The sequence below is a fragment of the Ruditapes philippinarum genome, unplaced genomic scaffold (genome assembly GCF_026571515.1).
Source record: "Ruditapes philippinarum isolate M1 unplaced genomic scaffold, ASM2657151v2 ctg8214_1_1_1_1, whole genome shotgun sequence".
Lineage (NCBI taxonomy): Eukaryota > Metazoa > Mollusca > Bivalvia > Venerida > Veneridae > Ruditapes > Ruditapes philippinarum.
This window is the reverse complement of record NW_026863322.1, coordinates 148,923-172,359: the sequence shown is the minus strand read 5'-3', so window position 1 is coordinate 172,359 and position 23,437 is coordinate 148,923. Positions and strand designations below refer to the sequence as shown.

General features: G+C 32.6%; 2 protein-coding genes across 2 annotated transcripts in view; one reads left to right on the top strand and one right to left on the bottom strand.

The window, feature by feature from the left end:
- LOC132721814 (uncharacterized) overlaps positions 1-20,162 on the bottom strand; it is a 28,615-nt gene extending 8,453 nt beyond the window's left edge. The window contains exons 1-21 of the mRNA XM_060706185.1: positions 19,943-20,162; positions 18,608-18,690; positions 17,441-17,595; positions 17,170-17,300; positions 15,960-16,095; positions 14,497-14,639; positions 13,225-13,343; positions 12,007-12,172; positions 11,009-11,193; positions 10,483-10,599; positions 9,761-9,832; positions 9,280-9,330; positions 8,363-8,427; positions 7,322-7,468; positions 6,110-6,314; positions 3,896-3,942; positions 3,214-3,442; positions 2,532-2,667; positions 1,193-1,299; positions 659-783; positions 44-160 (exon numbers count right to left, since the gene is read on the bottom strand). Coding sequence (XP_060562168.1) covers positions 44-160; positions 659-783; positions 1,193-1,299; positions 2,532-2,667; positions 3,214-3,442; positions 3,896-3,942; positions 6,110-6,314; positions 7,322-7,468; positions 8,363-8,427; positions 9,280-9,330; positions 9,761-9,832; positions 10,483-10,599; positions 11,009-11,193; positions 12,007-12,172; positions 13,225-13,343; positions 14,497-14,639; positions 15,960-16,095; positions 17,170-17,300; positions 17,441-17,595; positions 18,608-18,690; positions 19,943-20,021 — 2,615 coding nt within the window. The 5' untranslated portion in view covers positions 20,022-20,162. The remainder of the gene's footprint in view (positions 1-43; positions 161-658; positions 784-1,192; positions 1,300-2,531; positions 2,668-3,213; positions 3,443-3,895; positions 3,943-6,109; positions 6,315-7,321; positions 7,469-8,362; positions 8,428-9,279; positions 9,331-9,760; positions 9,833-10,482; positions 10,600-11,008; positions 11,194-12,006; positions 12,173-13,224; positions 13,344-14,496; positions 14,640-15,959; positions 16,096-17,169; positions 17,301-17,440; positions 17,596-18,607; positions 18,691-19,942) is intronic.
- LOC132721815 (glutaredoxin-related protein 5, mitochondrial-like) lies at positions 20,147-23,437 on the top strand. Its single transcript, XM_060706186.1, has 2 exons — positions 20,147-20,504; positions 21,277-23,437. Exons 1-2 carry the CDS (start codon positions 20,240-20,242, stop codon positions 21,465-21,467), a joined length of 456 nt encoding a protein of 151 aa, XP_060562169.1. The 5' UTR covers positions 20,147-20,239; the 3' UTR covers positions 21,468-23,437.

Below are 23,437 nucleotides of genomic sequence, written 5' to 3'. Positions count from 1 at the left end.
TAGAAAAAGGCGACAGCTAAATGAAAACATTGCAAGTTGATACCTGTTAGCCAGATCTGTTTTTACAGTAGGTGGTAAATTACTTATACCGAGATTAACCACACTACAACCAGCCTGGGAACTTGGATTTCTACCAGATACAACCAGAGCTCTACCAATTCTGTAACAGAAACAAGAAGACAAGTTCAACGTCTCATCTGAGCTTGAAAATTACTTTCATAGAATTATCTTTATTAACATATTATACTTTATAAGGCAAACACACCTGTAGGATGAAGGAACCTCAGTAGCCGAGGGGTTAAGGTGGCAGACTTCAAAACAACTGCCCCTCACCTACCTCACTCTTTTTTATCAATTGAACATGACAGGTAAATTCAGATGGATATATACAGAAATTTCCTTTGGTCACGTGAGTAATTTATCATTCATGGAAGTAGATTATAAAATTGAAAGGATTTAAGGCAAAATGTAAACCTATTTCAACTTTCACCTTTTCACTCACTATATATACCCTTGGATAGGCATGTCACTTTAATATTTTACCCTATTTTCTACTTCATAATTTACTCTTTTTTTCTACTACAAAAGTTTACTTTATTTTCTACTTCCTAGTTTCTTCTTCCAAATCACAGTAAGACATATAATTATCAGTACTCACTTCACAGATAACAGCATTAGATCACAAGTAAGTTGTAATTCTGTCACAATACTAGATCCTTGTGTACACTTCAACTCTGCTGCCTTCAACTCATTTTGGCACTTTCTTACATGACGGGTCACCCTCTGTTGAAACAAAATTACATAAAACAATATACTAAATATACATGGAGGAGACTATAAATAAACATGTATAACACATATAGATATTACGCACCATTTGGTTAGCTCAATGGCTAGAGCGTTATACTGTGAATAGGGTGATTCTGGTTCGATTCCCAGACAGTGCAGGTCACTTTTGTTGTGATTGATCATGAAATCCTTTCTATGGCCATTTGCACTGTACCTCTGCTCTTGCATGTAAAGAAGTTATCAGTTCCTTGCGAAAGTGAAGGCAACTAGTATTGGTAAACTGCTTCAAAGCTTGCCAAAGAACGATGCATTGGCTGAACTGTGCTCTGGTAAATTCAATGTGGCTTACTGCCATGTTCCGGACTGAAAACTAACAAAACCACCACCACCATGTTGACATTACCTGAAGTATTTCTGGTGTGAGATTTTCTATAGGCGAGTTGTCTGGTTGGATTAGAAACTGATATAACATGGAACCATTGTCTGATGGCAAGTCTGAACAATCATCACCTAGTTAAAAAGAAAACATTTAGAAATTTATACGATTCCATATAAATCTATTATTCTGATATTTATAGAATATTTGTTCTTTTTTTTTTATTCATTGGATTTTACGTCACACCAACACTGTACAGGCCATATGGCATCTTTCCAGCTTTACTGGTGGAGAAAGACCTCAGATACCCCTCCTAGCACATCAGTAGAACCACTGGCATTCCTTAAGCTAACCGGATAGCTTCCTCACATAAAAGACTCCAAAATCTCTGGGGGGATTCAAACCTATAGGGGTGAGGGTCAAGTGGTTACTGCATGTTCTTAAATATGAAAAAAAAAACACTATTTTTGACATAAGTGCTATCCCATTTATTATTTTAGAATTGGTACCGATAGTTCTATAACTATTCCAAATCACAGCATAAGAAGTCCTTAACCTATGATTGTTTTCCAATAATTCATGCTTTTTTATCATTAAAATTGAATATGTACTACATTCAAATTCACCCTTTATCTGCTACAACCAAAAGTGATTATAAGCCTCTGGCTGCAGTAAAGGACCAGGACTGCCTAATCTTAGGTGCAGTCTGACTAGGATCTATACTGATGATAACTCATTTTTTTGTATTCTGATATTAAAATCCTGTCAAATGGACTGATCAAAGTTCAAAACATAGCGAAATTTGTTTCACAAATCAAGCAAGTGAAGGGTTCAATTAGTTAGGGGTGTCAATTATTTAATGTTAACCGTTTAAACGGCGACCTAATAACCGTTTTATAAGTTTAACTGACTGTCCTTAGATTTTCAACATTATCTTTGTTTCTTTATGAGAAAATATAAAATTTTATTTGTATTTTGTTGTATTCAAAATGATTACAATACATGTCCGGATATGGAGTTATTATTTTCATTAGGGTCATACCATACTTGATTAGATCAGGAAAATACGTTGTTGAGTACAACTGAAATACAAACACATGTTATATCTTGTTATAAACAAGAGCCATCGCCGGGTGACCTTTTTTACTTTTTTCTTAAAGCAAACTTATCAACGGTTTAAACAAATCATAAAGAAAAAAGTGAAGTTTTCCTTTTTTAACAATTTTTATAGGTCTGTCTAGTCACCTCGGTTACCGGTTATTGAATTTCCTAACCCTTTTTTTAGCTAAAAAAAGACTGTACCCGTTTAAACGTGACACCCCTAAAATTATTGTAAAACTTTATTATTTTATTAAAAGTAGATTACCTGTCTGACATCTAGCACATCTAAGTAAGTAAGTTTCAGCTCTTCCTAATTCTACTATAGCATGACCTATAACACCTTTCTCAGCTCGGAATATATGTAGATTTAGTAACTCTTCTAAATTGCCTAAACAGAATTCCTGTAATGAAACATATAAAATATTGAACAAAATGGGTCACATTTGTAATATTGCAGTATGTGTTCACATATTTTTTTCAAAATGTATGCATCAATCCACTGAAACCATTACCCCACTACCCTTTGACAGTGCAAGAGTTAACAGAAGAAATAAAGCCAAGTCTGTTCTTGCATTGCTAGGTCAATGTTTTAGTTTGGCACTTTAATAGAGAGGAATGTTTCCAACTTACAGTGCAGGGCCATTAAGCCCCAGAATTTAACATTTTCACTTCTCCATACTGCGTAATAAAGCCAAAATTTTAAAGTCCACTGGGTTTAGATGGGCTTTTATCACAACTACTGACGCTATGCTACATTAAATAACCATTTAAAAGTAACCTTCAAATTTAAAAAAGAAAGATCATGACTTGTTTAAAAATGCACAACAATTATAAAATTAATTTAATTCTATGACAACCTACATGTAATTTGTCTTAAGGTTCTAAAAATAAACAGAAGCTGTCAGTCAGTGGTATTTTAGTTTTTGGTGTTGTTTTTTTCAACTTACCCAATGACAATCAGCATTCCAGCTTAGCCCTGCCCCCATCAGGAATCCAGGCCAGCAGAAAGGTAGATGAGTTATGTGCCCCTTGCCAGACCAGTTACACACAATTGTTCCCATGGCACCATCAGATATTGCACATTTTACTGCATTATAAACATTGGTTAAAGCAGCCTCGGGACAACCTGCCAAACTATTCCAAGCGGACGTACCTGGACATACAAGGTAATTCATCCTGTTCAAAATAGATGTAAGTTATAAAATTATCAATTTTGATGTTTTTGTTCCTTTCATTCAAAACAAATTAGTACACAACAATATATAATACATAATACTAATACAGACATATGTTACTTCTTTACTTGAGTGTCACAGGTTTTCATTATATCAAGCACAAGCAGAAACCTGAGTAGAACCACTGAATTTCCATTAGCTATCTAGATGCAAGAATCTAAAGTCCCTGATGGGATTTGTACTGGCAGTAGTTCAAAATCAGCAGCCATAATCACTCAGCCATTGAGCCCCTCCCCACTAAATCTCTTAGAAAAGAAAGAAGTCCTATAAGTTTCATTTGTTGTGTTAGCTTATAAGGTTGTGAAGAAAGACAGGCACATCAAAAATAAAGTTCCCACAAATCTAGTAATCAATATCAAGGCAAAACATAGTATAATATAACAAAGTTTCTTACCCTTGTTTTGATAATGGCTTGCATATTTCTGTAAAATTATGAGTGGCCTGAAATCATACACAAATTGAAAACTGTAGAGTTATCTTGATTGATATTTTTGGCAAACAATTGCATTAATAACCGCAAATGAAAATTACAATTTTAATGATGAAATTGTAAGTAAGCAAATATATAAACATGTGCTTTTCTTTGTTACATTTTAAATATATACAAGTATTAAAATTTAAAAAGTATCGCATCACCTTTTGAATAACATATTAAATCTTGCTTCAGAAAAATCTCATTTTAAAGACTATATTTATTCATAAATGAAGAAATGGCCTTTGTTGATAGGTTTTTAAAATCTCGTCTATTTGTAAGCAGTCATGTGTCGTAGTTTAGAACAAGTGCTTAAGTTGCTACTCTACTTGATAAATTGGAATTTCAACAGATCTCAAAAAACTTTCAAGTCGAAAAAGAGCCATAACTATGAAAAAAATTCATAGGGGAGTTATAAAATCTTGCCAATGAAATCTTATCAATGACAATCAGTTACAAGTACAATGTATTTCAAGTTTCAGAAGGGTATAATGTGCTGATACAAACAAGCAATTATCATAGTATTGCAAGCAATCCATAAGTCCCCTACCGGTTAGAACCCCAGCAGCATTCTGATGGGCCATTGGCCATTCAATTTTACCAGTGGATGAATGACATGAATGAATTAAATCTTTTGAGTTCTAAGTCATATATCACAGTAATGTGTTAAGTTTCCCTGCCTAGTAAGGAAATTCTGTTTATACAACCTTGTCATATTATTATGATGTGGGATTTTAAAGTAAATCCTATGAAGGAATGAAGAAGTTGGAGTGAAAAATACCAATTTCTCGAAAAAAAATCTAAGTTCAAGGGGGAGATAATTCTGGAAAAAGTCTTGCTAGAGTATTTAACCTTCTCAAAAATGTTGAGTGATAATAAGAAACATATATATGAAGTTTGAAGTAGATACATTAGGAAATAATGAAGTTATTTAAAAAAGACAACATTTTTTTTCATAAAAATTCTAAGTTCAAGGGAGGTAATACTGATAATTTTTGTGCTAGAGTTGTAAACCTTGTCACATATGATGTGGTTGATGGCCAGAAACTTATATTTTAAGTTTGAAGTAAACACCTTGAGAAATAAAGAACTTATAGTGAAAAAGCTGAAAAATTTAAATCAGAAATCTTGAAATTCAGGCTATTTGTTGCCATAGCAACCAGAATTTTCAACATAGGAAAAAAAAAAAAAAGATGTGCATAATCTTATTTCATACCCATATTTCAAGTTTCATAAAAAAATTTTCAGTACTTTTTGAGTTATCACTGGATCCAGTTTATGTGTTAAATTTGCCATATTTTCAGACTATTTGTTGCCATAGCAACCAGAATTTTCAACATAGGAAGAAAAAAAAAAGACGTGCATAATCTCCATACTGCCATCTATCCATATATCAAGTTTCATAAAAATATTTTCAGTACTTTTTGCGTTATCGCGGGATCCAGTTTTGTGGACGGACTGACAGACAGACGGACAGACAGACGGACGGAGGGTAAACCTAAAGTCCCCTCCGGTTAAACCGGTAGGGGACTAAAAAAACCTAATATACAATATATAGGGTGCTGATGCAAACGTCTAAGTCAGTAAAAAGCTCTCCATATTATGTAAATATAACAGGCAAGATTATAATTATTATACAATGTATTTGAATTTTGAACAATCTTTAACTGTATTCAAACATATCACTTTCAAAAGTCAAGAAAGTTGATATTCTTTAATTTAAAGGAACTCAACTGAGGTTCAAAAGCTTAAAAACTTAACATTTTAATTTCTTATCGAAATCAGCTGAGGCACATAAAATAGAAAAATATGCAAAATTAATAAAGACTTATACTCAGAAATAAATTGAAAATTGTATTTTTGTACCATTGTTAGCCCATAACAAGGCTTTTCACTTTAGGTCAATGAAGAATATTTATTTTGGAAAAACAGAGTGATTGAATGATCTGAAAATTTGCACAAAAGTTATTGGTCTATACCTACATCAAACGGAAAATTAATCTGGAAAAATTATTTTCAATACCATTCCATCAAAAACCTCAGTGGAGTCCGGAGTCCCTTTAAGATTTCATATACTAGCCTCTCTATAACAAAGACTAGAGCTTGTACAATCTACAGCTTATCTAAGAAACTTACCTGCACTCCATATTCATTAAACACAAGATGCGGAGGAAGCTGAGACAGTGTGTTGGGGTTGAGGTCATGTAGAGGGTAGCCACACAGCTGGATTGTCTGATGTGAGCGTACAGGTAACATGGTCGCACAGTCTGTAACATTCAGTTCATTGTCCTCATCTACGTCTAACAGAAAACTACTCAGTCTCGGACCTACACTTACAAACCTGAAAGGCAGATATACAATCAAACCTGTGCTTAAGACCAACTCTAATTAAAGACTACCCTGTAAATAAAGACCACCCTTGAGCAACCCTTCATTGATTGAATCGAACAGGGTAACCTAAAATTTAAGACCACTTGTCTTTAAAGGGCATGTCTAGTATGTCCGCTGAATGGCCTTTGTTTAATGGTTTCACTGTACATGTGATTGATGCAAAACTTTTCAAATGTTACTGTTGCAAAAATACATTATGACATTAAATATTTTGAGATGAGTTTTATTTTTCTTATCATTATAGTGTGAAATTATGAAAGCAGCAAACATTCATAGTAAAAATTTGCAATTACAATCCATATAAACTATCAAAACATAAAAATTATATCCAACTATGCAAAAGTGGCCTATACTAAATCTAAATTCAAAATAGGTCATGTGCCCGCTATGCAAATTAAAAGTAAACATTAGAGTCAAAGTAAGATGTAATGAATGAATGAGTAAAATAACTGCTAAATCAATAATAAAATAAACATTTTTTCTACCATGTTTATAACATCACAGAATAATTACTCATAATGTACACACCATCTCAAATATCCCTTTTCCCTTATTTCCTTAACTTATACTGAAAAGCAACAATGACAATTAAAAATCCTGTATATTATTATGCTTATAAAACAATTTTCAAACATCGAAGAATATGTAAAATATGTACTGCAAATGTTTGTGCACATTATATGTAATCATTAAAATATATGCATTCATTTCTTATTGAAAAATTTGACTTAGACTTTATAGAAAATAAATTTCTAATTACCTCCCTTCATTTACATGAAATGTTAAATTCGGTAACATCTTTATATAAAATGATGCTTTTTGGAACTTACAAAATTGATAAATCTTAATTTGAGCATCATATATATGATATAAAACCATAAAAAATTTGTGTTACAGGATCTTTAAATGTATATTGCAACATCAAATATAGTATTACATCGTACAACAGTGACTTACTGATTAAAGCTAAAACAGGTGAGGAAATCTTGGAAGACAGGGTACATCTGTTGAAGGTCATCATACTGTACTGTAGGGGCCACCTCTAACACAGGGATCAATTCTATACCATAATCATGGCAAAACTCGTCCAGTTCTGTTATCTCTCTGAAAAAATATTGTATTAAATTTATTGAAATAAACTTAAATAATATATAACTGGCTACAAAATTGACTGACATTTTCTTTTTGTCAAGTGTCTTATTATTGTCTTATTTTTTACTTGTGTTACTTGTTTATATAATAAAAACAGTGGTAAACAGCAGTCAATTTTACATCAATATATGTTATGTACATTGTAAAAGCTGCACAGCTCCAGATGTGCAACAGCAGTTTAAAAATAATTCAAACTTAGGAGTCAGAAAAATATGTCAGGAGTATGTATAGTATTTGATTTCTTTTCTGTTTTTTTTTACACTGATTTTATAATATTTTTTGACCATTTCTTTGCCATTGATTCACCTAACCTGCTTTCCTAGACAACTAACCCAAAAAAGTGACCTACTAATAATCCAACATGATTTCTGAATAAGTGTTAAGAGACAAATGACCATTATACTCAATTACTAGGATTAATTGTCACAGAGACATTTTGCCTCACTCGAGGATCGTACCAGTGACACCTGGATTACTGATCTGATTGAGCTAGTCAGACGGACTAAACATTATTTTACACTACTCCCATAATGGTTTTGCAAGCTAAATGTGAAATGTTACTAAATTGAGTATTTCTGCGCCACTATACCTCTACTCTGTTATTGTCAGAGTAATAACTTATTTTGCATATTTTAACAGCATTTAAAGTACATTACATGTACCTGGATTTATAGTGCCTCATATCTTAAATCACTTTATTCAGTTGACAATTGTTTTACCATTTAAAACACTTTCATAATTTTAATTAAAAATCAGAATGAATCTGGAGACTTGTTGCTTTAATAAGTCTGAATTAGAAAATATTTAAATGTGGTTTAAAGGTCACTATTACATAAACAGACTTACTCCATTCCATAATAGACTTGCCAGGCAATTTGTTCCAAATTTCTAAATCTTGTATATAAATAGATCTGGAATATAAAACAAACAACAAAAAACATTGTATATTTATTTATTTTGTCATTCTGATCAATTGTATTAGCCTTGATTGTTTGTTTATGAATGGAATTATCAATTTGAATTACATATGACTCATGATTAAATCAATATAATACCCTTATTCTTGCCAGAGATGGACAGCCAGGAAAGTGAGAGAGAAGGAAGTAAGAGGAAAGAGTGACTGTAAGGAATTATGAGAAAAGAAAAGATAGATAATAGAAAAGCTAATAAGAAAAGAGGGAGGTAAAGAAAGCATGACTAATTGTGTTTGAAAGAAATGAAGATGAAAAACAAAAAAATAGTGATTGTTTGATTTTTACGCAAGTTTTATTACATTTTTGATCATATCCTGGCAGCTGATCCACCTAACTGGCTTTCCTGGATATCTTACCAGTAAATACCAACTTCTCAGCAAGTGACTGAATACTAATCCCATATGAGACGCGTCATGACAAAACCAACATAATGGGTTTGCGACCAGCATGGATCCAGATCAGCCTGCGCATCTGCGCAGACTGATCAGACTGCCCGGATGCACAGGCTGGTCTGGATCCATGCTGGTCGCAAACTTACTATGTTGGTTTTATCGTGATGCGGCTCATATGAATTCTAAATGAGTCGCAAAAGACAATTGACCATAAGACTCAATGTCTGACATAAATTTTAGAAAAATTTGCATTGCCCATAGATCAAAACAGTTGCCTCTTGATAACACATCTGATGGTTTCTCTATCATATTAAATGTGTGGACAAATGCAAAAAAAAAAAAGAAAGAGGACATGGATACAAGAATGAGGAAGATCAAAAATACCAAAACATCCTACCTGATTAACTTTAAGTGATGACAATGATAAAACTGTTTCTTTAAAAGTTTCCTGAAAACGAAAAAAGAAATGAAACACTGTTATAACAAATGGGAAACTGAAATATAACAGTTTTTAGCAGAGCTAGGGAAACATGCCATCTTTCAAGTTCAAAGAATTTGCTTTAAAATCTATAATAAGGTATATGAAGAAAACCTATAGAACAGAATCATAAGCCTTAATATCATGGTATTTCAACAAAGTACAATACCTAAAGATTAAGACAAACAGAATCATCTTAAAAGTACAGTGGTTTTAAAATCAAACTGACCCTAACACTCACTGTAGCATTGCAATTTTGTTTCTTATTAAATTGTTGCCATCATGTGCTTAATTTCGAGCACTTTGATAGCAGCTAATAAGAACCACAAATCTTTCATAGCTGAATTTAGATTCTCCAGCTTGCTTGCTGTCATTAACTAGATATAAACACATTGTTTACCATATTTGGAACTCTCCCTTGTGATATGTCAAAGAGTACACCTCTATATGGCAAATCTGGCCAATCGTCTATCTGTAACAGAATAATCAACCAATGATCAGGATCCATGCTGTTTGCTTACCAACCTTTTTGAACCTTTTTATTTAACACGAGCAAAAGGAGTAAATATAGTTTAACTATATTGCCAATGAGGACTTTTTTGAAACTGTAACAGGATACCAAAAATTAAAAAAAAAAAAAGAAATAAAAATGATAGCATTTTGGAAGCTTGAATTAAACTTGTATCTTTTTAGCAACCTTATTTCCTCTTTAATGGTGCACCTGAGTACAATTTCACAATTCCAAACACTTTACAAAATAAATCTGTGTGCAAGCCACTTACTGGGTTGCTATTTCACTGATAAAGACTTGCTGTCATGCACTTCTCTCCAAATAAAGTGGTATAATACTTCCCAAAAATTCATTTGTATGATTTTAAAGAAAAACATATACACACTCAAAATTCAAAATAGTGACCTTGACCGCTATTCTTGGCAAAAGTGACTGTTGCTGGCAGTAGAGGATGCTGGGTAAATGTAGACAGTGGAACATACTAATTTTTTTATATCATCTACGTGATGCCTCTGAGACAGTCACCTGATTTCTCGAATGGTCCCGGACTTCTGGGATGGTCCCAGACTTCCGGGACGTTATGGCATGTATGAATGTACTACAAAACCTACCCTGAGCTGTGGTAACTGTATTTCATTTTTCTTTTCATCTCTGTACATCCTGAACAACTGTACCAGAGTGGATATTGCATAGTGAAGACTGGAACAATTGTTGGATAACACTTTAATCTGTAAATTACAACAAATGACATATCAATCACAGATGGAAATTTGTTGACCAGCTTGCACATATATGCAGAATGACCAAACCTAATCTTATTGGCTGCAAAAATTTATTATATTGATACTGAACAGCCTTTAATTTATTAATGGCATGACTTAAACAGGGTAAATTCACCTTCAAATGACCATATAAAGATAAACCTGACAAAATTTTGTTTCTAAAAACATAAAATCATAAAAATCATAAAATAAAGTGTTCTTTCTTTGCCTTCAAGTTTTCTTTGTTAAATATCAAACAAATAGATTAAATAGCATAAATATTTATTATAGATTAAATGACACGCAAGTATTTGATTACTTTACACTGGATTTGTATTTACAACATGCTTATCTGTTATAATTCAATAATATTCACCTGATTTTGCATTATAGTAAGTTTATATGACCCAGTTCCAGGACAAAGCCTCTGACTGACACAGCACACAATATGAGGATCATCCATGTCACTGAGAGGCGTGAAAGGTTCTAAAGCTAGCTTTAAGTTCATATCTTCAAACTTTGACTTCTGTAACATCCAAACTTTTCTAATATCTCTTAAAGCTGCAAGAAAAAAGTAGGGTCCTATAAATTCTCATAACTGCAAGTCAGTGATTAAGGCCAATAACTCTAGAATGGAATATTTTGTTGAATTATTCCAAGAATATTAAATTTTGAAAATTACTGCATTGTGCTTGATTTGCGTTCAAGAAATGAGAGTAGTCAAAACTGCTACCTTGTGACAGCTCTTGTCTATGGCTATTTCTAAGCAACACAGTGAAAGATACTTTTTAATATGTCACAGGGTGAGAAAAATGTGCAGCCTGACCAGGACTCGAACCCGGGACCTTCGGAATACCGTTCCGCGGCTCTACTGACTGAGCTATCCGGCCGCTTACACATCTTCTCCCCTTAATAGTGAACAGTTCTGAACCGTGACATATACAATTCTTAAAAATTGAAGAAAAAAACAAAACCTTATAATGGTTGAAAGTTTTCTACTTCAAAAACTTGTAAAGTAAATATAATTGCTGGTTAGAATGGAAATAGGTTGACGTTTTGCTATTAGCTAAATATACTGAATGATTTCATTTTTGACAAAAACTGGAATGTTTCTTTTTTCTTGGGAAACAGTGCAAATTCAGTTGGGGCTAAAACTTTATCTTTCTATTGCTCTATAGCTTTTACCAGAATATCAATAAAACAATAAAAAAAAAAATATTTTTTTTTTTTAATCTACAAACCTTACATCAATTTTCTATGCAATAAACACTGAGTTTCTATGGATACACTTAAGTTAATATAATAGTTGAAATAGTAAAACTTTCTTGTTTTAAATGAAGGACAGAGTAAATAAAACATTATTTCTGTACATACCAGCCCCTGTAGCAACACTGATCATGACAGGTAAAGTAGGTTTTCTGATATGAAAGGGATACCCCTCTTGCTGTTCTATACTCTGTGGCTGGGGCCAAAGACGGCTTAACTTCTCCTCCGTTACAACTTGTGGAGGCTTCATTGAAACATCTAACACAGGTGACCTCTAAATACAATATATGATCATAATACTATAAATGCTATATTTCAATAAAGTTTCTCTGTGAAAATGTTTGTACCTTTTGATCCAGTTACTTCATGTTAATCTTTTCGAAATAATATATATGCTATTTAAAAAGTTATGTCTATATATACACATGCACATATTTCATTGTGTAAAACAGTAATAGATGATTTATTTTATTATAATATTATAACGTTCCTGTTACGCGCCAAATGTGGCGTCTATTAACGTAGACATCTGTTTGGTACGTTTACGTCATTTCCTTTGTTATTTATCAACTGATGAAGCTAATTAAAGCAAATCATGTTTTAATAAATTGTGTTGGTTTTTGATCTATTTATCCTATGTCAATATATTAAAACTTATCTTTGAATATATATCCCACAATAGTTTTTGTAAACAATGTTTTTTCCCTAATCCTGTTTATTGTTTTGGTGAGAAATAATAATTTATTTTTTTATTACTTCCATCATTCACCTGGTACTTTGTTTGTACTTTACAATCATTATCTAGCTTAGGAGCGGTTCAACTAAAGAAATATAAAGACTTAATACAATTTGTACTCACTTTGACTTACAAGTCATTTATGGTGCGAAAACATTAATGTAAGCATCTTGACAAAAACTATATCCATCAAGCTAGTGCTTTCCTTAAACAGTTATGATGCCAGAACATTTCTACCTTAAGGGTAACAAATTGTAGTAAATTGTAAAATATTGACATCTTGGTCAATACATATTATAATAATGCCGAAACAGCCCTTGCCTTCTTTTGTCATATTTTGTAATATCTATTTTTAGTACATTATTGTCACATGAGATGGTGTTTACCATCTTGATGTCATTATTTGAGAAAATACAAATATGGATGCCAGCATACATGCTAATTAGGGTTTGGTATCTTTAACAAAGTTGGAATACTTGAAACATGACCAGAAAGATGTAACCCATTAGAATTCATTAAGGAATAAAAAGTATAACAACAACAAATTGGATTCTGAGAGAAGGTATGAAATGTGTTTCATGTCAACTGACCTTGAACACTGGTGACATGAGCTGGGGAGTAGCTGGACCATCACTGGGGGTGGGGGACGTCACATGGTTGGCTACACGTACACTACCATTAGGTAAGGACAGTTTCAAATGGTTCTGGTCTGAAATCAAAATATCATTTTTCTTTTTTTAATTACAATAATAGTAAAAGATAAAATACTTAAATAAAAGTTTAAAGTAAGGAAAATAATAAAATATTTCTTATCAACTTTAAAGGCCCATAAGCCTAAAAAATGCCAATATTTCTATTTTCCAAAACGCTATTTTTTCAAACCTTTTAAGCTCGATAAAAAAGTATATTTCTGTTAATGTTAAAAGATGTTACACATTTTTAATGGAATAACAATCTAATATGAAATTAGAAAGAATATAAACCATAAAATGAAGATTAAAAACAATAATCAACAAAAAGAAAAAAAAAAAGAAATTATTAAAAGAATCACTCACTAGACAAAAGAAAAACATAACTCTATTACAAATGCCTATCGGAAACAATTGAGGGAATATAAAAAAATAATAAAAGTAACCAATAAATTTAATAAATATAGAAAAAATAAACTGTAAAAAAATATCAAAGATTAATGACTAGAAGTGGAAAAAACTACTATATTATAAAAAAGGAAATGCAGAATCAGGAATTTATTGTTAAAAATAAAAAGGTAAAAAGATCTGCATAAAATAAAGAAATCCCGCTAGTCAACAAAAAAAATAAATCCCAATCCCACCCCCCACCCCCCCTCACCTCTACTTTTGAGTCCGGCTTCCTGGAAGCCAACCATATGTGTCATTGAAGAAAACATTGGTCCGTGACCTCGAGAGGTTCAAAACCCATGATCTCAGGTTGAGAGCACACACCTAGACACTAGACCACACTCCTCTTCTGTAATGGAAGTCAAAATAACTACTTTGTTTACATTTTGGTTTCTTTATCATAAATTATTTCATAGTCATTGCTGTTTACATCTGTTATTAGCATCTTACATGTTCTTAATCCATTGTTACAACATAGTAAAACATATGTTTGTACTTTCTACAGAAAGAGAAAGTAGAAAAATATTCATTTCTGAGGCTTATTGTGCCTTTAAATAAAAAAACATCTAAACAAACCAGCTACATTATAGATTTAACAAGTTTGACAGTCATTAAAAAGACTTAGAGACTCAATCATGTCAATCAGCAAGTTTCGTTGGACTTTCAAAGCTAAATGAATACTAAGTCAATCTTTCATTTATAATAGAATAAGACCCTTCCTACCTCCAACAACCAGGCTGTCTGTGCTTGCCTGTGTCTCTAACTGTACAGTATCAACTTGTATCACAGCTGGGGGATTGTTGAGAACTTTCAAAACTTCAGGTTTACCTTCAGCTAACTCGAAACAAGTCTTTCCTGCAGATTTCCTTTAAATAAGCAGTAAATACAGTAAAAACATGTGTTAAAGATGAGCAGACATTTTCACAAAAAATCTTACGATTTATCTTACGACAATCCTAAGTTAAATCTTAAGTCATTTTTACAAAACCACGTGTAAGTTAAAATTTTATCTTAAAATAAAAATTTCACTTACGATAATTTTTACGATAAAAACATCCCTAGCAACGTTCATTTGGTATTGATGTGCATGCTCTATATTTGATTCAGGTTTTAAAATCAAGTAATAAAGAGCTTGAAATAAGTATTAAACACAATCAAGTTACAATGAGAAGAAAAAAATGATTCAAACTGATATATTTTCTATCTTATTCGAAAATAATAATATATGGGCCTAAGTAATTCATAAACTGTCTGCTACGTTATTGCTAAGGTATAAATAAATAAAAAGGTGCCACTAGTACATGCTGGGAATGAAATCGAACCCGCAAAATTGAACAAATTATTAGTTTTCAATCTATACTGTCAACAGTATAGTTCACATTCAAACTATTCGTTATAATTAACCCTCTCCACCAAGTCATCAAGTCATGACGTCAGAAATGTTTATGTTGAAATATATTTATTTTTACTTAATTTGTGTTGTTTATAACATATTGTTTGCTTAATACATATTTGTCCTTAAATTTTTTTTTGTTTTTGTTCTGTTTAGATAAAAGATTCATGATATTATTACTCGTAAGAGAGAAAAAATTACACTTACGAATGGGTAACACCTATCGCAAAGTTACTACAGATTTTACACTTAAGATTTTCTTAAGATATTTTGTGAAAAGGAGATTTATCGTAAGATTTCTCTTACGATAAAAATTTATCAAGTTTTTTTGTGAAAATGGCTGCAGCTCTTCTTACAAACTTATTATTGTAAAACCTTTCACTAAAACCTACCGCAAACCCCTCTGAATATTTCAGAATCGTGTAAATTTGGGCAATGTCCAAGACCTAAACTAAAGACCTAAAATGGTCCACTTGTAAGCCACAACACAATTGAGAACAATGTAGACATGACATTTCACCTAAGATATGATATTAAAAGATGACAAAATCTACAGGTTAAGTAAGTTAACGCTTCATTGAAAGTACATGACTTTGCCTGTTTCATTTGCCTTGGAGGTTAATGTTTACCTTTGTTCAAGCCTTGGTAAACATTACCTTTCTCAGATAAACATTATGATTGTGTACTGCCATCCTTAGAGGTAATGACCTTTATCAATCTTATCCCACAAGTGTACTCATTCATTGAAACTTTCCCATAAATATTGATGCTTTGAATACATAGCAATGCCTACCCATGACTGATCTGTAGAGCAGGGTCGGCTCCATACTGGAGGAGACAATGAACTATTTCATGGTTTCCCCTAACAACAGCATCATGTAAAGGTGAACCTCCATCTGTATTTACAGCATGTACATCTGCTCCATGCTCTGAAAAGGTTTTTTTTTTGTAAAATTTAACATCTTAATATTAACTATATTTTACAAACTGAAGCTTTACAATGGATATCCACTAGGTATTAAACAGATTTCAATATCAAAATTCAATCTCTTTCGGTTCCAGCTGGGTAAAGGTTGACAACGGACATTTTTTTTGTCACCATGGTGCAGTAACTGTTAAATAATTCTAAATTTAATGGGAGTTAACCAGTTATTGTCCTAAGGTCTGATTTGCAAATTCAAAGCAAGGCAAGTCCATTTACAAAAATTTAAAATAGTAGGGGGGTAGGGTGAAGAGGGTGTAGGACCAAGTCTATTACTGTCTTCTTTCAACTTCTTTTTATCTACACAAAAACTCTGCATGATATTTCTTTCATCTGTTCAAAGAAAAAAATCTTAATCTGAATTCTGATTCATTTTAATTTAGGAAAAAAATTAATAAAATTATATATAAATATATATATATATATATATATATAGTGCAACCTCAGCAGAACGTCCCTCTGTAGAGCAAGAACCTCTCTGCAACAATAGTTTTAAGGTAGTATTACTGTAATGCTTTCCCGCCAATAAAACTCAAACATCGGCCAATATCATACCTTTATGGTTTTCCTGAATTTTATTTACTAAAAATCTTGGGCATTAGATTGTTTACAATCACTCATCCTTTATCGCTTTGTACTAAATTCCGGTTATAAACCATTAAAACTTATTGAATACCGAAGATTGTGAAATATAACATTCTGGAAATGACCGATTTATTACGATATTGGCCAATGTTAAATTTTTTTTGTCGGGAAAGCTTTACAGTAAGACTACCTTAATACATTCCAAAGTAGGACTTCACAAATTAAATTTAACCTTTCTAGAGCAACACCCCTCAGCTATGAACAAAATATTTGTCTCTCAAAGTGAGTTGCTCTGCGGAGGATGTACTTTACTTGCACATGTGCTAAACATCACAGATAAAAAAAGTTGAGCTATATATAATGTGAAGAGCTAAAATCAACTGCACTTGACCTCAGTCATAGTTTCACTATTAAATTTTGAAATCAATTTACTTACTACAGAGACATTCTACTGTTTTAACATCAGCGAAGCTAGCTGCCCAGTGAAGTGGCGAGTTTAAACTCTCTTTTGAATCTGTAAAGTTCAGACTGACTCCGCCTTTAATCAACTGCTCCACTTGATCAATGCTGAAATAAAGGAAGACATTGACGATGATGATGATGTTGCAACGATCATAATAGCTTGACTTTTTCTTCGGAACAGACAAGCTAATAGCAAGTTCTATTTCAGTATTTCCTGATTTTAATATCCCCAAAAATGCACTTACTTTGATTGAGATGCTGCCTGTAGAAGACATTCCCTGTATGCGGACTTTGTTTTCTCCGAGGCTGATACACTGTACGCAAATTTTCCATCTTTATTCAACACAGTTGTATCTGCTCCAGCTGATATCAGTAACCTGACAATGTCAAACTGATCCTCCTGTAGACAAAGAAACAATTGATTGATTGATTGATTGATTGATTGATTGGTTGATTGATTGATTGATGCTCAAGTGTTTTGTTTTGTTGGCTTGTAAATCACACCAACAATGTAAAGGTCATATGATGACTTTCCAAGTTTACTGGTGGAGTAAGACATCAGGTGCCCTTTCATGCACAAGCTAGCACCTGAGAGGAACCACCAATCTTGAATAAAGAAACCACCAAACTTCCATAAAGGAACCACCAAACTTCCATGACCTAGCTGGATAGCTTCCTAACATATAAGGGTCTAAAATGCCTTAGAGGATTCTATCTCAACTAAAATGCACAATAAAATCAGATCAAAGCAAAAATCTATGCTTTCAAAAAAAAATATTGGAAAATGTTTCCTAAAAGAAGTGGTTAAATGATATACATTTATACTATAGTATACCTCAGTTAAAGCACCAAATATGACGGTGTACTCACATGATTTGTGTTGCAATCAGATAACAAAAAATACATTTCAAAATAGGAAGATAAAAAACATTAAAGAGTTTTAAATAACTTTGTTCTTTTTTCTTATACATTTGTACAACAAAATTTAAGAATTTGCTCAATGATAAGGACTTTCAAATAAAATGCAATCTAATAACTCCAATCAAATGCAATTGATTGGTTGATTTAAAATATGAGAAGTAAGATATATTCTTAACTGAATTTGAGCCGCGCCATGACAAAACCAACATAATGGGTTTGCGACCAGCATGGATCCAGACCAGCCTGCGCATCCAAACAGTCTGATCAGGATCCATGCTGTTTGCTATCAGTTTCTCTACTTATTATAGAGTTTGTAAGCGAACAGCATGGATCCTGATCAAACTGCGGGGATGGGCAGGCTGGTCTGGATCCATGCTGGTCGCAAACCCATTATGTTGGTTTTGTCATCGCGCGGCTCAATTTAGTTTAAATTCTAAATAATCTGGTACGGAATAAAAAAGGAAACTTTATGGAAATGAACTTGCCCTTACCTTTGATGAAAGATGGAGTAGAGTTTCCCCATCATAGCATGGCTCTTTCAAGACTTGGTTCAACAATTCAGGATGTTCTTTAGCTGTTAAGAATAAATAACATTGATTATACGTAACATAGTGATTTTATTTTCACTGGTATGCAGTATGACTTCACATTTGATATTGATAACAATATGAAAAATTTTACATAAAAAGTAACAACTAAAATATTTTTCACTTATTATCTCAGTATCTACATAATTTCTACAGACAATATAGATCAGATGTAAATTGTAATTCATTTATAATCAATCATAAGATAGAAATTTTTTTGCAACACTTTTAATTCACATTGCTCTGTAATCCTGAAAAATTCAAGGTTGAAATTTATATATAGCAGGGGAGTAGGTTACAGTTTAGAACTGTCCTGAACAGTCCACTACTTGAGAAAAGTGATGTGTAAGCAGCTGGATAGCTCTGAGCTGTATTTTGATGGTCCCCGGTTTGAGTCAAGTCAGGTTGCACATTTTTCTCACACTGTGATATTTAATGCCCAAAATGGGATCATACCTGCATTATTGCTCAGTCTTTAAATTACCCTGCTCTGTAACCCGTGCTGTGGAATTTCGGTATTCCGAGGGTGCTGGGTTCGAGTTCTTGTCAAGCTGCACATTTTCTACCCTAAATAGTGAACAGTTATAAGCCATGAAATACTGCCTACTTCATTGAAATTTGCCCTTACATTTCTCTTGTCTTGATTACAGAGCAATGTTAAACTCTGCTACATGGACATGTATATGCAGTCATATTCCCATGGATGTTGGACACCGAATGTGACAGGGTGAGAAAAATGTGCAGCCTGACCAGGACTCAAACTTCGGACCTAGGAATTCCACTCTGCAGCACTACCAACTAAGCTATCCAGCTGCTTCCACATCTTCTCCCTAGATAGTGAACAGTGACCTACTCCTCTGCAATTTTGAAACTGAACCACATTTCTCAGGGTTGCAGAGCAATGTGAGTTTAATGTAAGGTCCAATGCAGGGCACCGAATGTCAAAGGGTGAGAAAACGTGCGCCCTGTGCTAAAAACAAATCTATCACATTGATCTAGCAGTATGTAAACAGACAACAGGTAAAAATTATCACATTTGCCATACTTAATCTGACATGTATACCCTGCCTTGGGGCGGATGGACCTTGGTTACAATTAACTTGTGCATAAATGGACAATGAAAAGGACAATGAAAACTTATTACTGACATGTTGGTGAGAGGCAAAGCAATTTGCAGTTGTACATAAAATGATAGCAATTAAGTGATCAATGAAACGTTAAAAGTGAAACTTAGCCTACATTCCTGCAACGTGGACACAAAACTTTTCACCACATCAGATCTACCCGTCTTGACAGCTACTTCTAATTGCTCAGCCATTTCCAAGTTGTTAAATTTTTATAGAAAACTGTGTACAATTCTTTTGAAAACACGTATGGGCGTATACCGCATTAAATTTTAGAAGGATTTAAGTTGACATGTTTACGGAAGTTGAAACTCTTACCGATTGTCACGCATGAAATTTCTCACGGACCACCGGAAACTCATGTTGTAAATAAAAAAATAATTGTTTAGTGTTTTATAACAAATTTTCGAAAATGAACCGTCTTGCTACGTCAAGACTTTTCTTGCAGAATAATAGGAAGTTATTTCAAGCATTTGTAGCCAGATATAGCGTTGACACTGGCAGTAAAGACTATATAGATGGTTTGGTAAAGGACAAAAAAGTTGTTGTTTTTATGAAGGGCACAGCAGACCAGCCTAGATGTGGGTTTAGCAATGCTGTTGTACAAATACTCAACTTCCATGGTGTGCAAAACTTTGCAGATTATAACGTGTTAGAGGATGAAAGTTTAAGACAAGGTGCGCAGTATACTCCTTAAGTTATTTATATAATTTCATCAGCTATGAACTTCCTAGTGACATCAAGGGCACTGGAATTTTGAAAATAGGCCTATACATTTTTTTTAATCTTATGCAAAAAATAGAAAAATGTTGCCTGCACATTGGATTTAGAAACTACTTGTTCTTTAAGATGAGTGACTCTAAAAAATATAAACTATATTATAATCATAATATAGTATATTATTAAACATATGGCACAGAATGTTTAATAAAATTGAAAACAAGTTCTTGATCATATTGCTCTTCTTTATTGACATTTGCAGTAAATATTAAATATAAATACGGACAAGTGAACATTGAGTACGGTCAAGTAAATTTTGTAAGTTACTTGTCCATGGACAAGTACAATTTTCTGAGATTTTGCCGGCCCTGTAGAACATTTAATTTTTCTAGATTTATCTGTAATGCATGTATGCCCAGCCCTGTATTATATGTATATTTGGAAAAATAATGTCACAAATGGTGTGCAGTTGAAGCTTCAATTTTTTCAAAATATTTCTTTTTTAAAAATTCTTGATTTTTAAGAAGCTAACTGTTTTTGCTAGGGGTTAGTTGTTACAAATGCATTCATAGGTATCAAAATAGTTCAACTAGATTCTTTTGAAAAAGAATATTTCAGCTGTAGAAGAAAAGTATGATATCCATGCATCGATAATGCCATTCCATTCAAAATATTCACTCTGAGGATGTAGAAAAAAATAGCATTAATTGTTGTTTGTTAATATTTCAGGTGTGAAGGATTACAGTAATTGGCCAACAATTCCACAAGTTTTTATTGGCGGAGAGTTTATAGGCGGGTGTGATGTTATGTTAGAAATGCATAAAAATGGAGAACTTATTGATGAACTACAAAAAGTTGGAATAAGATCTGTACTTTTAGATAAGATAGAAAAAGAGAATCAAGAGGATAAAGATAAATAGTGAATAATATATTGTTGTTAAGTATTTTTGCTTGCATGGGAAGAAGTTGTGTGAGGTGGAGATGTGATTGTTACAGTTCAAATGATAAGTTGATGAATTGTAACATAATCTTAAGTGTGCATTATGATCATCAATATAACATCAGTCTACAGTGGAATATATATCTGAAAGGACTCACCCAACATGCTTAATATATGTATGAAAATAATGAATACAACCTGATATTGACTAAATACATTTGAATCATTTATAAGTGACAAAAATTGATAAGCTATTATAATGAGTTTTGAAACAGTAGACAGTCATCACAGTAGAATCCGTTGTTTTGGTTTAGCTCTCACATATATCTTAAATGTTTTTCTAATTAATTTAATCGTGGATCTAAATATTGGTGTGCCATGTTTGACGAAAATAAATTGATAGATACAATGTATCTGCAATCATGAATGTAACCAGGATTTTATCATGATTCCTCTGAATTCCAATTACTAAGTATTTATTGTTGATTACCAAATACAGTGTAGTATTTCTTTAATAAAGAAGTCAGAAACCTGAAGTGAATGCTTTGTCTTTTATAGAATAAGGTTATCATTGTTTGCCCTTCTAGATATAAGTTATATATATACCAAGTTTGAATAAAGCAGGGTATAGAACTATTTGAAAGACCCTGAAGTACTATTTGCAAGAGGCTGCAGAGCATTTTCAATTTTGCTCCAGAAATAAGGCCCCATTCCTAAAGCTAGAAAAGGCCTTGTGCCTTGAATAAAATAAAGTAATGTTAAATTGTGCATAAAAAACAGGTCACAAATGTATGCTTTCTAGGTTATTTCTTAAAGCAGCAAAGTAATATATATAATATGTATATTCATTAATGTATAAATGTACTGACAATGCAAGTTGAAACTTTTAATGTTTTGTGCAAGTTGTGACTGATTGTAACTAGTTTTATCACCCTAGTACTAATGGAGTAAGAGAATTCCAGCATATTTTAAGTTATAGATTAGTAGTTTCTTTGGATAATGTGTGGCTAAAACCACTTGATATGTACATTTGACAACCTTTTAACTTATCAGAGGCTTTTATTACAGATGAATGTAATGTCAAGATCCATGAACTTATTAGAACTACTTTGCATAAAATTTTTTGTAAAATTGTAAATCTGTGGGTGTGCTGCTTTAATAAAGTACATGTACAAGCAGTTTATGTAGCAGAATATATACAGATATATACTAAAACTTAAAGTGGATTTGTCTTCAATGGGTACTTTTTCCACAAGTATTTCATATATTGTTTTAAAACAACAGTAGGAAATTAGGAGTGTATTATTTTGATACTGTAATAAAATGTTTCTTGGAAAAAAAATGTCAATTAATTTTTAGTGATTTAGTAATTGAATAATAATATTTTGTTCTAGAACACTTTATCATCTGCTATATATTATCGGATATGTAATATTGGACCATCCATCTCATGCTTAAAATAACATTCATATGTAACTTAACTATCGTTTGTTGTCATGTGTGATGCTAAATATATGAGCCGGGTCATGGCAAAACCAACATAATGCGTTTGAGACCAGCATGGATCCAGACCAGCCTGCGCATGCGCGCAGTCTGATCAGGATCAATGCTGTTCGCTTACAAACCTTATTACAAGTAGAGAAACTGATAGGGAACAGCATGGATCCTGATCAGACTGCGCAGATGCGCAGGCTGGTCTGGATCCATGCTGGTCGCAAACGCACTATGTTGGTTTTGTCGTGACGCTGCTCATATGTACTATTGATCAACACAATTATTTATGGTATTATAGACCTCCCATTTGAGACCAATTCACTTTAAGGGTGGTTTACATTAAATGCTGACTAACGGTTTAATCTTTTACTCTTTTTTTAAATATTTTTTTAATTTTAGTAATCATTCATGTAAAACAATGTTTTATTTCAAAATAAAATGTTTCATAAAAACATC